At 34.5% G+C, this 14,436-nt stretch overlaps 1 protein-coding gene across 8 annotated transcripts in view; it reads right to left on the bottom strand.

Moving 5' to 3' along the window:
- obscnb (obscurin, cytoskeletal calmodulin and titin-interacting RhoGEF b) overlaps nucleotides 1–14,436 on the bottom strand; it is a 571,330-nt gene that overhangs the window by 459,098 nt on the left and 97,796 nt on the right. For 7 of the 8 annotated variants that reach the window (XM_039753252.1, XM_039753258.1, XM_039753256.1 and 4 more), the window contains 3 exons: nucleotides 5,319–5,594; nucleotides 3,364–3,636; nucleotides 2,163–2,438 (listed from right to left, as the gene is read on the bottom strand). In XM_039753252.1, the coding sequence (XP_039609186.1) occupies nucleotides 2,163–2,438; nucleotides 3,364–3,636; nucleotides 5,319–5,594 (825 nt within the window). The remainder of the gene's footprint in view (nucleotides 1–2,162; nucleotides 2,439–3,363; nucleotides 3,637–5,318; nucleotides 5,595–14,436) is intronic. The other variant, XM_039753260.1, reaches the window with a different exon arrangement.

Raw genomic sequence — 14,436 nt, 5'->3', positions numbered from 1 at the left:
CAAATTGAAGCAGCATCCATACAAGGGTGGATTCGTCACTCCAAAAGATTCTTTCCACGTTGCCTTGCAAATGAAAATATAGCCTGTGATGTTGACGAGGCCCTGTGGCCAGATCCAGCTAGGTGGAAAGATGTTTAGGTTTTTATTTTTTATTTTTATTCTGTACTGAACTGGATGTGTAATTTGTTACAGTATTATTGTAAGCTTACAGTACAATGGTATGTTTAGTAATACCATATGGAAACTGGAAAAATGTTTTGTTACGTAGGAATGTTTCGTTCAAATGTTCAGTATTGACTGACTTGAGTACATGAAAAGAAATAAATATGTTCATCAAGGTGCAGTACTTGTCTCGTGTGTTGTGTTTGGTCAATATATTCATGTTCTTTATCAATATCTCAAAAAAGAGAAAAAAAATCAAACCAGGACTGTATCATTAGAAAGGCAGAAATGTTACAAGTGTTTCAGATTGAGCACAGCAGTGTGTAATTGGTTCAAACAGAATCCAACTGCATGAACCATGTGTGCGCCATAGGGTACCAAAATGGACTTTTGGTAAATTATTGTACAGTTTTGAATTAAGTGTTTAATTTTGCAAAATATCTAAGATATTCTGCTACTTGTGTGTGTAGATGTGTGAATTGTGTGTAGGGTTTTGACAAAATGAACCTTGTTTTTAAAATCGTGCTTAAGCAATCGTAAAAAACTGCAAATATGAAATTTGATTTCCATCAGCTAGTTAATGTACAGAAAACAAACAGTAAGAGAGTAAAGCTTTGTATGATGAGGACTATCAACTGAGTTTTAATGGATTCTTTGCAAGCATGGTTACTGTTTCAAAATCATATTAAAACACAGATTTACATACAGTGATAAAAGTTGTGAACTATGCAAATGAAAACGTGATATAAAATCACACAGGACAGCAAAAACAGCTCTGAAATATCTACATTATTCCAAAATCAAAAGGAACATATCAAAAAGCACAGCTCCGTATAAGCAATCATCAAGTGATTCACCTAAAAGGAAATGAATTATAAATACAAGATGGGAGATGATGATTGCAAGAACCAGGTACTTAAAGGGTTTTTATTGTTTTTGTTGCCACAATATTATGATCCTCCTTAAAAATACAAAAAAAAAAAGCTATTAAATGTTAATTAGCGGGGTCTTATGATGAAACTCTAAACCTCATTACAGGGGCTACAAATGGAGTACTGCATGCAAACCTGGTAAACATAATATAAAGGTGACATATCACCACTAGAAGCTATGCAAAGAAGATTCTTATTTACATCTCTGTGCAAGAGTAGATGAACAACTCTGCAGGTTAAGACAAATGAACCTTTTCTGTCTTGACTAGAGATGAATACATGAGGGGTTAATTTTAAAATTTCAAGTAAAGAGTTGGGATGATATGGAAGAATCTATAAAATCTTGTAGCTGAATTGGAGATCCTAAAGAAAGCTAAAATTCTAAATGTGAGTTGCTTTTACTTTAGATTAATGTTGATCATTTTAAAATAGCACTAATTTAACTATATGAGAATTCCAATTTCTGTAGATTCAAACTGAAGCTTCCAATCCATTCTTCCAGGTGATGGCTAAATGTATGAATCACACAATTATGCATAAACATTTAACACTTGATCGGTGTGATTTTGAGAAAGGCAGCTCTGAGTCTGAGCTGTTTCTTCTACAGAAATATCTACAGTACTCAAGATAATGTCGATCATTGCATGATCATTGATGAGATTTCAGGTATATTGTAAATTCAAAACAAACGAAAAACAGCAAACCCATTATTATTTTCGGTTTATAGCATTATTCTCCGTTTAAAAACTCATTTGGAATAAATTTGTTTGTTTTAAATGTAGGTACACTAACAGGAATTTCAAAGAGTCCCATAATCCCCACTTGTTGTGACATCCATCTCAGAAATGGACAGATATTGGAATCTGTGCTTTCAATGGTTCCCTAGATTTGTTCTGTTGGTTTAAAAGATGCAACTGTACTATTAAAGCTAAGGAATTAGGAATTTCCTGACAACAACTTAATAGTTACACTAAATGAAGAAGGCATTGTGTCTCTAAGTTAAATTACAGTTAACTTGTCTTTTAACAAATAAGCAGCTACTCTGAGAGACAAAGATCTGCTTCTTACCGTCAACTTGGATTTTAAAAGACATTTTCTGCCCTTCAGCCTCACACGTGTACTCTCCTGCATCCTTTTTATCCACTGTTTCTACTACCAGCCTCCTGATTTTTCCTTTAGACTCCGTTTTGATTTTTTTGTCAGATGACAGTAGTTTACCATCTTTGTACCACTTCACTTCAGTATTGGTATTTGAAACCTCGCAGCTAAGCATGGCCTTCTCATAATGTTGAGCTTTGACAATCTGTTCAGTTGATGATTTATTAATAAAGACAGACTCTGGATCTAGAAAATATAATTGATATTAAACATCCACCATAATTTCATTGCATAGAATCAGATGTATAATTGCAGAAGTCTTTATTTCCTCTAAATGTTTTTACTTCACATAAATTTATAGTAATCAATGTTGTTTTAAAACAAAGCAAAATTATAGGTTGAAGAAGTGAAGGGGGTCAGAAAACAAGAGAAGGAAACCAAAGCAAATGCCAAAGCCAAATCACACAATCAGCCAAAAACATCTTGATCTTTCGATTTGTTGACCCTATTACAAAATTTGATCAGTATCTTTAGAGAGGTTTTCATCAAAAACTTGGATGCTATGAGTTTCGTGCCTTTAGCTTCATATAGGAAAAAGGAACTGACATAATGAGGTTGTGCATCGCATGACTGGCTATCACCATAACAGCTATAAACAAGATGGTTGCATCTGAGACAATACCTCACAAACTGATGTTTTCTGTGAGAAAATAGATACCTATAATGGCAATGGAGTCACAAAAATATTTTTAAAAAAATAAGAAAAACTAAAACAATACATGACAGCGTTTAACAAATGGTTTGAGGAAACAGATATTACAACAATAAACAATTTTTTTCACGTTAACATTACCATTGGAAATGGCTATGAAGAATCAAAAACTAATCTTGTCACCTGTATATGTATAGTTTCCCCTAAGATATAACCTTCAATAAATGGCTTTGTGTTTGAATAGAATTCCATAATGGTTCTCACAAAATAGGAATTACAGGGCATATATTGGTACAATTTTAATTTTATAGCAAAGGCTATTCATTTAAGTATTGGTATTTCTAAAAACAAGATCGAAAGCACTGGGTGAAATTAAAAAATAAAGAAACTAAATGTGTATATAAATGCAAAGAATTACTATTATTATTAAAAGTAATAGTAAAGGTTTAACAAATATACCTGATACTTGAAGTTGAAAGGCAAGTTTCTGTCCAGCAGCCTCACATGTGTATATTGCAGAATCTTTTTTTTCTGCATTTTTAATCACTAGTCTTCTTATCTTTCCTTCAGATTCTATTGCATTCTTCTTAGTAGAAGTTAGGAGTTTTCCATCTTTATACCATTTAACTTCAGTCTGAGCTTCTGAAACTTCACAACTAAGTGTTGCCTTTTCAGAAAGTGTGGCTTTTAGCTCCTTCAGTGGTTCCTTGCTCAAGAACACTTGCTTAGGTTCTGTTGAAAATTGCATACTTATCACAATTTTAAACATACTCGTATACAACATGCAAAGGAAAACTTTCAAATGTGAATGTTAATGACTATATCACAAATAAAAAGATGGAAAGCATAATTAAACACAACTACCATACTACTTATTTGAAACAAATTTTCTAAGAAGCAACACATGTGGATTAGAAGGGTATTGTCTTGACTTCTAAACAGAAAACTGGAGTAAGAGCTAAAGTAAAATATAAAAAAGTTTAGAAAGAACATTTTAAAAGCTTTCTGTTGAATTAGAAGTATACCTCATTTGCTTCTGTAATACATATGAAATTTGATTGCTATCAGCTAGGTAATTCACAGAAAACAAATAGTAAGAGAATAAAGCTTTGCATGATGTAGGATATCTACTGAGTTTTAATGGATTTTTTGCAAGTATGTTTACAGTTTCAAAATCATATTAAAACTCAGATTTACATAATAAGATCAAAGGTTTGAAGTATGCAAATGAAAACACGATATAAACACGTAAGAGACAGCAAAACAGCTCTGAAATATCTAAATTATTCTGAAATCAAAAGGAACATTTCAAAAAGCACAGCTCCAATATGGACAAATATCAAGTGATACACCTAAAAGGATATTAACTATAAATACAAGATGAGAGATGTTGATTTACAAGAATGAAGTGCTAAAAGGGTTTTAACGCTTTATTAGATCATTAGAAACTCTAAACCTCATTGCAGGGGCCACAACATCACTACTGCATGCAATTCCGGTAAACATAAAGGTGACACATTGCCACTAGAAGCTATGCAAAGAAGATTATTACTTACATCTTTGTTTAAGAGATAATGTACAACTCTACAGGGTAAGACAAATGAACCTTTCCTGTCTTGACTAGAGATGAATGGGGTGTTCATTTTAAAATTTCAAGTAAAGAGTTGCGGTGATATGGAAGAAACTATAAAATCTTTTAGCTGACTTGAAAATCCTAATGAAAACTAAAATTCTAAATGTGAGTTGTTTATATTTTAGATTAATGCTGATCATTTTAAAACAGCACTAATTTAACTGTATGAGAGTTTCTATTTCTGTAGATTCTAAACTGAAGCTTTCATTCTATTCTTCCAGATGATGATTAAATGTATAAATCACTAATTATGCAGAAACATTTAACACTTGATCTGTGTGATTTTGAGAAAGGCTGCTCTGAATCTGAGCTATTTTTTCTACAGAAATATCTACAGTACGCAATGTAATGTCAATCATTGCATGATCATTGATGAGATTTCAGGTATTTTCCTAATTCAAAACAAATAAAAAGTAACAAGCCCATTTTTATTTTAAATACTTTTGCATTATCCTCTGTTTAAAATTCATTTGGAACTGGTTTGCTTTGGATGTAGGTACATTGACAGGGATTTCAAATAGTCTCATAATCCCTCTAATTTTGACATCTATCTCAAAAATAAATTGCTATTAGGATCTCTGGTTTCAACGGTTCCCTGAATTTGTTCTCTTGGTTTAAAAGATTCAACTGTAGTTTTAAAGCTAAGGAATGATGAATATCCTGACAACCCCTATATAGTTTCACTAAATGAAGAAGGCATTGTGTCTCTAAGTTAAATTACATTTAACTTGTCTTTTAATAAATAAGCAGCTACTTTGAGAGACAAAGATCTGCTTCTTACCGTCAACTTGGATTTTAAAAGACATTTTCTGCCCTTCAGCTTCACACGTGTACTCTCCTGTATCCTTTTTGTCCACTGTTTCTACTACCAACCTCCTGATTTTTCCTTTAGACTCCATTTTGGTTTTCTTGTCAGATGACAGTAATTTACCATCTTTGTACCACTTCACTTCAGTATTGGTATTGGAAACCTCACAGCTAAGAGTGGCCTTCTCATTATGTTTAGCTTTGATGATCTGTTCAGTTGATGATTTATTAATAAAGACAGGCTCTGGATCTAAAAAATATAATTGGTATTAAACATCCACCATAGTTTCATTGTATAGAATGAGATGTATAATTGCAGAAGTATTTATTTCCTATAAATGATTTACTCCACAGATATTTATAATAATACATGTTGCTTTAAAACAAAGCAAAATCATTGGTTGAAGAGTTGGAGTGGGTCAAAATACAAGAAAAGCAAATTAAACCAAATGCCAAAGCCAAATCAGAAAGTAAGCCAGACAAATCTTGAGAAAAGTTCTTGGATTTGTTGACCCTAACTATTAAAAAAATGAGTAGTATCTGTAGAGACGTTTTCATCAAAAACTACGATGAAAACTTGGATGCCATGAGTTTCATGCCTTTATCTTATATAGGAAAAGGAACTGACATAATGAGGTTGTCCATCACATGACAGACTATCACCATAACAACTATAAACAAGACAAGACCTCACAAAGTGGTGTTGTATGTGAGTAAAACAGGAACCTATAAAGACAATGATATCACAAAAAAAATCAAAGTTAAAAAAAATGAAGTAAAACAAAAACAATACATGACAAATGTTACAACAATATAAAGACAACAGATTTTTTCATATTAACATTACTTTTGTAAATGACTCTTAAACAAGAGAATCTTAAGCCTTCAATAAATGGCTCTGTGCTTGATGCATGGGCATATATTGATATAATTTTCAGTTAAGTATTTATAGTTATAAAAAACAAATCCAAAGCACTGAATGAAATTAAAAAATGAAGAAACCAGTAATAGTAAAGGTTTAATAAATGTACCTGATACTTGCCGTTTAAAATCAAGTTTTTGTCAAGCAGGCTCACACGTGTATATTCCAGAATATTTCTTATCTGCATTTTCAATCACTAGTCTCCTTATTTTTCCTTTAAATTCTATTGAATTCTTCTTAGCGGAGGTTAGTGGTTTTCCATCTTTGTACCATTTAACCTCAGTCTGTGTTTTTATCACTTCACAACTGAGAACAACCTTTATCGAAACAGTGCGTTATACCTCCTTTAGTGGCTCCTTGTTTAGAAACACTAGGCAAGGGTGTTCTTAAAAGGGGTATTTTTTTAACATCTAGAATGTATTATTCGAATACAACTAAAATACTGCCAAAATTATGAAAGTATGAGAAAATTGGTAAGTCCCATAGAAATTCACTGAACACTATGCAACTACTCAGCACAAGACATTCTTCTTGTTACTGACAGTAATTTTCACTACACTGGCTAATTCTCAGTTACCCTTATTTGCTCACTCTCTTAATTAATCCCCAAAAAAGGTAAAATATAAAGCCTTTGGTAAGAATACTTTTTTGCACGTAATATGCATTTTCAGATTTTTAAAACTACATCATTGCACGATTAAATATGCCAACTGAAGACAGGTCGTTTTGATAGTTGTAATATTACTTCATTCAGTCTTTGTTTTAAATGTGTATTAAATCAAACAATTCATAGGGTGTATACTGATCCAAATAAACAACAATGGGATAAGGTCCAGGGGTCTCATGAATAAACATTTTTGTGCGTACGCCAATTTCCTTGCACACTTTGAGATGTATGAAAACTAAATTTGCTGTTAAGCCACACACATTTTCACGGTAGCCCCCTCCCTTGCATACACATGTGTCTGTTCAGTTTTGCAAATGAACCTTAGTTCATTGGTCACATCTCTTACAGCATCAACTATTGCATTTTGTGACTCCAAAGCAACATCCATCAGTACACAGCCAGATGGTTGCCCAGTGATTTCCAAGGCAGAGATGTGTGCGCAGCCAGCACCCAAAGATGTGCTGGGCACAGCAGCACCATCACCACATGGAGTTGCGTCATCAGCACGGGAGTCAGCGTTGTAATATTATCTGAAACATAATAAACAGACGGTGGGCTGCGACTCGCCTTTTCACGTTGACTTTGATATTTGACCTTTTATATTTTATTTTGGAAATTGTGTGACTTTCTGAACTTCAACTTTCGAGTGTCTCTGCCATGCTGTATACCTCCATAACTTCCTTTACTTGCTTATACCACTTCTTAAGCCAGCAAATGGTACATTTCTCCTTGCTTCCACTTCACATTCACTGAAATTCTTCATTTTTTCTTGTGATTTCGCCATTTTCTTTTAACAAAACACCAAATGGAAAGTGATATTTATATTGATTTGCATTTTAAAATATGAAAAATTCTGCAAGGAGTCAGTGTGGAGCGTGTGAACATGCATCAAATTTCCCATTCATTGGTATTTATAAATGGGAAGTGAGTGAAACTTGTCATACGCAGTTTTATGCATCTTGATTTTTTTTTTTTTTTGTGCTTATGCACATTTCTGTTTTTGTCCATATGCCATGTTTTAGTGTGAATTCTTCTTACTGTGCTATACAGAGGGGCCCAGAAATTAATATTAGTTGTTTAGAAAATAAATGGAAAGATTGTCCATTAATAATCTTTAACTTCAACTATGAAAGAAATTTTATCATCTGAAGTTTCATAGGTGTAATTGTTTAGGCTGATATTCTGTTTCCTGGAGGTGGTGTATCTGGTCCTGCAACAATCTGACACCCATGGCAAATCTTTAAAAGGCTCTCAGCTTGCTTATCCATGCTAGGCTACCATACCATGCTTGTAAGAATTTGCTTCATTTATAAGTTTCCCAAAATGTCCTTCATGAGCCTGCACTATTTCTCTGGCTGGTATTACTGTGGCATTGCTTTACAAAGTAGTTTCTAATAGTTTCTGGTAAATGTCTCATTTTATTCATATTCATTTGATATCTGCTGGTGTGAAAGCCTTTTACTTTTGAAAATGGTGTCCATCTCTAATAACTTTCTTTCAAAAGCAAAATAAAGAAATCAAAATGTGTGTGAATCTCTCAAACACACAGCTATGTTCACACATATGCCAGATATTTGAAAATGCACCCTAACAGCATGTGAAATTGTAAGGACAGAAATACAAAATGACACAAGTAGTGATGCCTGTTAGAAACGTGGGGTTTGTCAGCAAAATAAGTCTTAAAACAAATCAAAGATGCCCATTGGGAGGGAAAACCAACAAACTCTGGCTAATTACAAAAAAGGGAAATGTAGAATCTTTGTACATAAAATTATTTTTTGTTAAACAAAAATGGGCTGTGGCACAAAATAAGCTCCAAAGAGCATAAGAAACCAAAGGAATTGCCTGAAAAAGCAAAGGTAATCCGTGGCAAGCAATGTCCCAATACACAAATCCAAAGTAGTCAAAAACAGAAAGAGGTCAAAAATCTAGAAATTCACAAAAAGCACAGAATAAACAATAGAGAAATTCACAAATACCAATGCATTTGCAATGAACTGCAGAAAACCTTATCCTCAACCTTTTTAGAATTGAGGGCAGTCTTTTAGTAATGGACAGATGGCCCCAACTCTTCTTTTACGTAGATTTGTGTGTTACATTTATTATATTTTGTATGTTGAGTCCAAGAGCCTCCTGATGCGGTAGCTGACAGTGCTGCCTGGGTAGGCCTATTTAAATGCCTTGAATACCTCTGACTGGTGCTGAGACATTAGCTTACCTGCTGATGTTTTTGGCTATTTGACTGTCATAATTTGAAATGATTTTGGGTCTTCAAATGACGCCATAGCTTATTGCCATTATTAGGTCCACTTCCAGTGTTAAGGGAAGTCTATGAGTTCAAATCTTTATCCGATCTGTGGATACCAAATCTTTAAAGATTCAAAGTGTATCATTGTGCTCTTTTCTTGCATGTACTTTCAGTTTTGACTCTTGTCACACTTGTGTGCTTAGGGGACAGTCAAAGGGTCCATTTCAGGGCAATAAAACATTAAAAAATGGTTTAGTGATGAGTATTAATGCCTTCTTTATTTACCTCTACAGACCCACAGAAGAATAACCAATTTTTTCTCACTTTCGTCCCATTCAGATGACCTAACTTCTGTCCCATCCTGATGACCTCAACCTACTTCCCGCCACCTTAATGTAAAAACCAAGTTCATTCATTTTCATTTGTATTTTGTTGTTTTACAGTAAAGACCAGTATCGACCTTTTGTGACTACTCTACACTTTAACACGATCTCCAAAATCTCCAAAACTTAGTGTTTGTCTGCCTCAAGTCTGTTACACCCTTTTGTTCTTTCAGCCATGATAACTGTTTCTCGTTGTGGGCTTTGTTTTTGTTTCACATTGTACTTTTTTGGTTTTGTTTTGTTTTTTTTCATGCGCCTCACGATTTTTGCTCAAAAATGCCAGTTAACTGACAAAACATTGACATTTTTGCTGGGTTTTTAGAATATTTTTTGTTTTTGATTTTTGGATTTAGGATTTGGACTAGTATTTTTATATTACTGTGTGTTTTTGATTTTATTTAAATAGATCTTGTATTATCTTTTTTAATTGCTTTAAATTTTATTGTATTCTGCTGTTGATCCTTATTAATTTGATTTACTTTAAATAAACTATTTGGAGTTTTTGGCATAGTTCTTATAATACATTTTCTTGAGTTCTGTGTGTCCAGATTCAGAACACTCTGTAGCCAAAGGCATCCTTCCCTGAACCCAAAAGAAATTCAAGATGGAATTTAAAGGTTGCCCCTAACAGTAACTTGATTGTTGCAGAAATAATAGGGATGGTAGAATGCAAGGTTACTGGAAAAAGAGAGTTTCCAGTTTTTGAAGAAGAGGAGAAAATAAAAGGGAGACTGTGAAAGAATACTTTTGAAGGGAATGAGTGGATGAGATGTCCCATTGAACTCTCTCCAGTTATTTCTAAGAGCAAGTTCAAGGCAGAAAAAGTTGTTTCAGCTATGCAGGCAGGGGTTCAAGGCTAGAACACCTCCATTGGCACAGGCGAGCATCTCAACCCAGAAACGGTTCGACCCTCTCCATTTCCCCACTTTCCCTTCAACCCCGGGTGATGTAATCGTGGTAGGTGATTCGATTGTAAGAAACCTCAACATCACATGCCCTAATCGGAAATCTTTTGTTTCTTGTTTTCCCAGTGCTCATGTCCAAAATGTGATGAGACGTGCACCGATAGTCTACAAGAAGCACAAGAAGAGAGCAGTGGGATCCATTGTATTACACACCGGCGTAAACAACATAAGGCACCGACAGTCAGAGATTCTCAAGGCTGACTTCGCAGCACTAATTAAAGACACGAAGGAGAGGACCCCATCGGCAAAGATCTTCATTTCGGGTCCACTACCTCTCGTCAGACGATCAAATGAATACTACAGTCATCTGCTGGGATTAAACAACTGCTTGAAAGGCTTCTGCGAGAATCCAGACATCGTGTTCATCTACAACTGGGACCTATTTAGGGAAAGGCCGCATTTCTTCAAGCAGGATGGCCTGCATCCGAATAGATTTGGCACCCGGGTCCTCTCCGAAAACATCAATAAGGTAATTCGTCTATCTTGACTATCTATTTCTACTCTTAACCCCATCCGTAATGCTACTGCTTTGCTAGGACATGATAATTGCTTAACAAAGTCTTCTGTAAAAGTGCACAACATTAATACTCATAACCAATCTTAATGCACATAAAAAATCTAGGCAGTGCGGCATAGACACCAATAATTTAATTGCAATTACTACTTTAGATGAACATTAAAACTTTAAAAACAGATTATAGATTAAATACATACAGAGCGACGCTAATAAAAACAACCTAGTTTCTGTTCCAAATATCAATAACGCACATAGAATTCAGCTCTGCCCCTCCGAAACATTAAATATGGCACTATTAAATGTTAGAGCTTTATCTAACAAGATGTTTTTTATCAAAGATTTTATTAGTGATAGAAAAATTGATTTTATTGCACTAAGTGAAACGTGGCTTAACTCAGATAGGGTGGCGGCTTAGCAAACATCTATTCATGCCGTTTAAAGTGCAAAGATGTCAGTTTTGGTAAATTCAAGTCTTTTAAGTATCTCGCCGTTGTTATTCATGGAGATTCTAACGTTCTAGTATTATCAGTGTATAGACCTCCTAAATTTAACGTGTCTTTCTACGAGTAATTCTCATTTTAATTACGAACTATGACACATTCTTAATAGTCGGTGACTTTAACTTTCATATCGACAATCAGTGTGACCTAAAAGTAAAGGAATTCATGAACCTCCTGGACTTTTTTGATTTGAGACAGCACATTAATCAGCCTACACATAAAGCAGGTCATACGTTAGACTTAGTAATTACCAAAGGACTAAAAGTTGATATAAAGCAGGTCATTGATATTGGTCTATCAGACCATTTTCTTTTACTATTTAATATAGAAATAATGATAGAAAACATTCATGAGAAGCATATTGTTAAAAAAACGCTTCTTTGACTCATCAGCAACTTTAAAACTTACAAATATTCTAAGCAATCAGTCCGTTTATAGTGCCAACTATTATAGCGAGGATAATGTAAATAGTAAGGTGGAAAGATTTAATAGTAAAGTGAGAGCTGCTGTTGACATAGTTGCACCTGAAAAGACAGTTAAAAAATCTTCTAGCATTGTTATACCATGGAAAACCCAAAGAGTGTCTGATTTAAAGAGAACATGTCGTAGAGCTGAGCGTAAATGGAGGAAAACTAAACTAACTATCCACTAAGAAATATTTAAAGTTAAAATAATAGAATACAATAACACAGTCTGTCTTGAGAGGCGCTGCTATTTCTCTAAGATTATAAATAACAATGCTAGTAATCCCAGAGTCTTATTTTCTACGATTGATCGTCTGCTAAACCCAGGTAACGCAAAAGAATGTCCAAAATACTTCCAGTGAAACCTGTGAGGCTATTACTGTATTTCTCAAAAATTAATGATATTAGAAATAACATAGTATATCTCCCCAAGACTGCAGATCCTCCTAAGCCTCATTACTCAGTTATAAACAAATTAAATTCTTTCACCAGGATAGATTTACTTGATTTACATAGCATAATCTCTCAACTGAAACCCTCCACCTGTGTCCTTGACCCAACACCAACAAGTTTTTTCAAAGAAGTATTGGTCGTGCTAATTGATAATATTCTTGACATAGTAAATTCATCATTAAACACAGGGGTCTTCCCAGATTGTCTTAAGACTGCTGTAGTTAAACCCCTACTCAAGAAAAATAATCTTGACCCCTCTGCTTTTGAAAATTTTAGACCCATCTCTAACCTGCCCTTCTTAAGTAAAATTTTAGAGAAGGCAGTCATTATGCAATTAAATGACCACCTCAATAAACATGCTATTCTTGATAAATTTCAGTCAGGTTTTAGAACAAATCACAGCACAGAAACTGCACTCGTTAAAGTAGTAAATGACTTGCAGGTAAATGCAGACAGAGGCCATTTATCTGTTCTCATCCTCTTAGATCTGAGTGCTGCATTTGACACCATTGATCACAACATTCTTAGAAATCACCTTAGTCAATGGGTGGGGCACTCTGGCAGAGTCCTAAACTGGTTTGAATCCTACCTGGCAGGGAGAAAATTCTTTGTTAGTTGTGGTAATTACAACTCAAAGACACAGGATATCCTAGATGGTGTTCCACAAGGGTCTATCCTGGGTCCGCTATTCTTCTCAATCTATATGCTTCCGTTAGGTCAGATTATCTCAGGGCACAACGTGAGTTACCACAGCTATACTGATGACACACAGCTGTACTTATCAATAGCTAATGATGACCCCGACTCTCTTGATTCACTAACACAATGTCTTAATTGTATTTCTGAATGGATGAATAGTAATTTTCTCAAGCTAAATAAAGAGAAAACTGAAAATTTAGTGATTGAAAATAATGGATACAATGAGGTTATCAGAAATAAACTTGATGCATTAGGATTAAAAGTCAAGATGGAAATAAAAAAACTTAGGGGTAACTGTTGACTGTAACCTGAATTTTAAATCGCATATTCATCAGACCACTAGGACAGCATTTTTCACTTAAGAAACATAGCAAAGTTAGACCTCTTATATCATTGAAAGATGCTTGAAGAAAGGTGAATGAAAATTAGTTCACGCTTTTGTTTTCAGTCGACTAGATTACTGTAATGCACTCCTCTCAGGACTACCCAAAAAAGACATAAATCGTTTGCAACAAGTGCAGAATGCAGCTGCTAGAATCCTAACTAGGAAAAGAAAATCCAAACTTATTTCTCCAGTTTTGATGTCACTACACTGGTTACCTGTGTCTTTCAGAATTTACTTTAAAATTTTGCTTTTGGTTTATAAAGCCTTAAATAATCTCGCTCCATCTTATATATCCGAATGTCTGACACCCTATATTCCAAATCATAACCTTAGATCCTCAAATGTCCTTAGAATTCCAAAAGCAAAACTTAAAAGAAGTGGTGAGGCGGCCTTCTGCTGTTATGCACCTAAAATCTAGAATAGCCTGCCAATAGGAATTTGCCAGGCTAATACAGTGGAGCACTTTAAAAAAAACTGCTGAAAACACATTTTTTTAACATGGCCTTCTCATAACTTCAATTTAATTTAATCCTGATACTCTGCATGTTCAATTCGTTATAATAACTATTCATGGTGGCTCTAAAACCCGTACTAACCCCCACACTCTCTTCTGTTTCTTTTTCCGGTTTGTTTGTGGTGGCAGCCTGCGCCACCACCATCTACTCAAAGCACCATGATGCTCCAACACTGATGGACTAAAAGCCAGAAGTCTGCATGACCATCATCATCAAGTCCTTCTGTGAGAACCCTAAATACAAAGAGGACTGTTTCATTTATGTGAGGTAGAATGCCCAGAGGGGACTTGGCGGTCTCATGGTCTGGAATCCCTGCAGATTTTATTTTTTTCTCCAGTTAGAGAGTCTGGAGTTTTATTTTTTTTTTCTGTCCT

Source organism: Polypterus senegalus, chromosome 5 (assembly GCF_016835505.1).
Source record: "Polypterus senegalus isolate Bchr_013 chromosome 5, ASM1683550v1, whole genome shotgun sequence".
Lineage (NCBI taxonomy): Eukaryota > Metazoa > Chordata > Cladistia > Polypteriformes > Polypteridae > Polypterus > Polypterus senegalus.
This window is presented reverse-complemented; position numbering and strand designations above follow the sequence as displayed.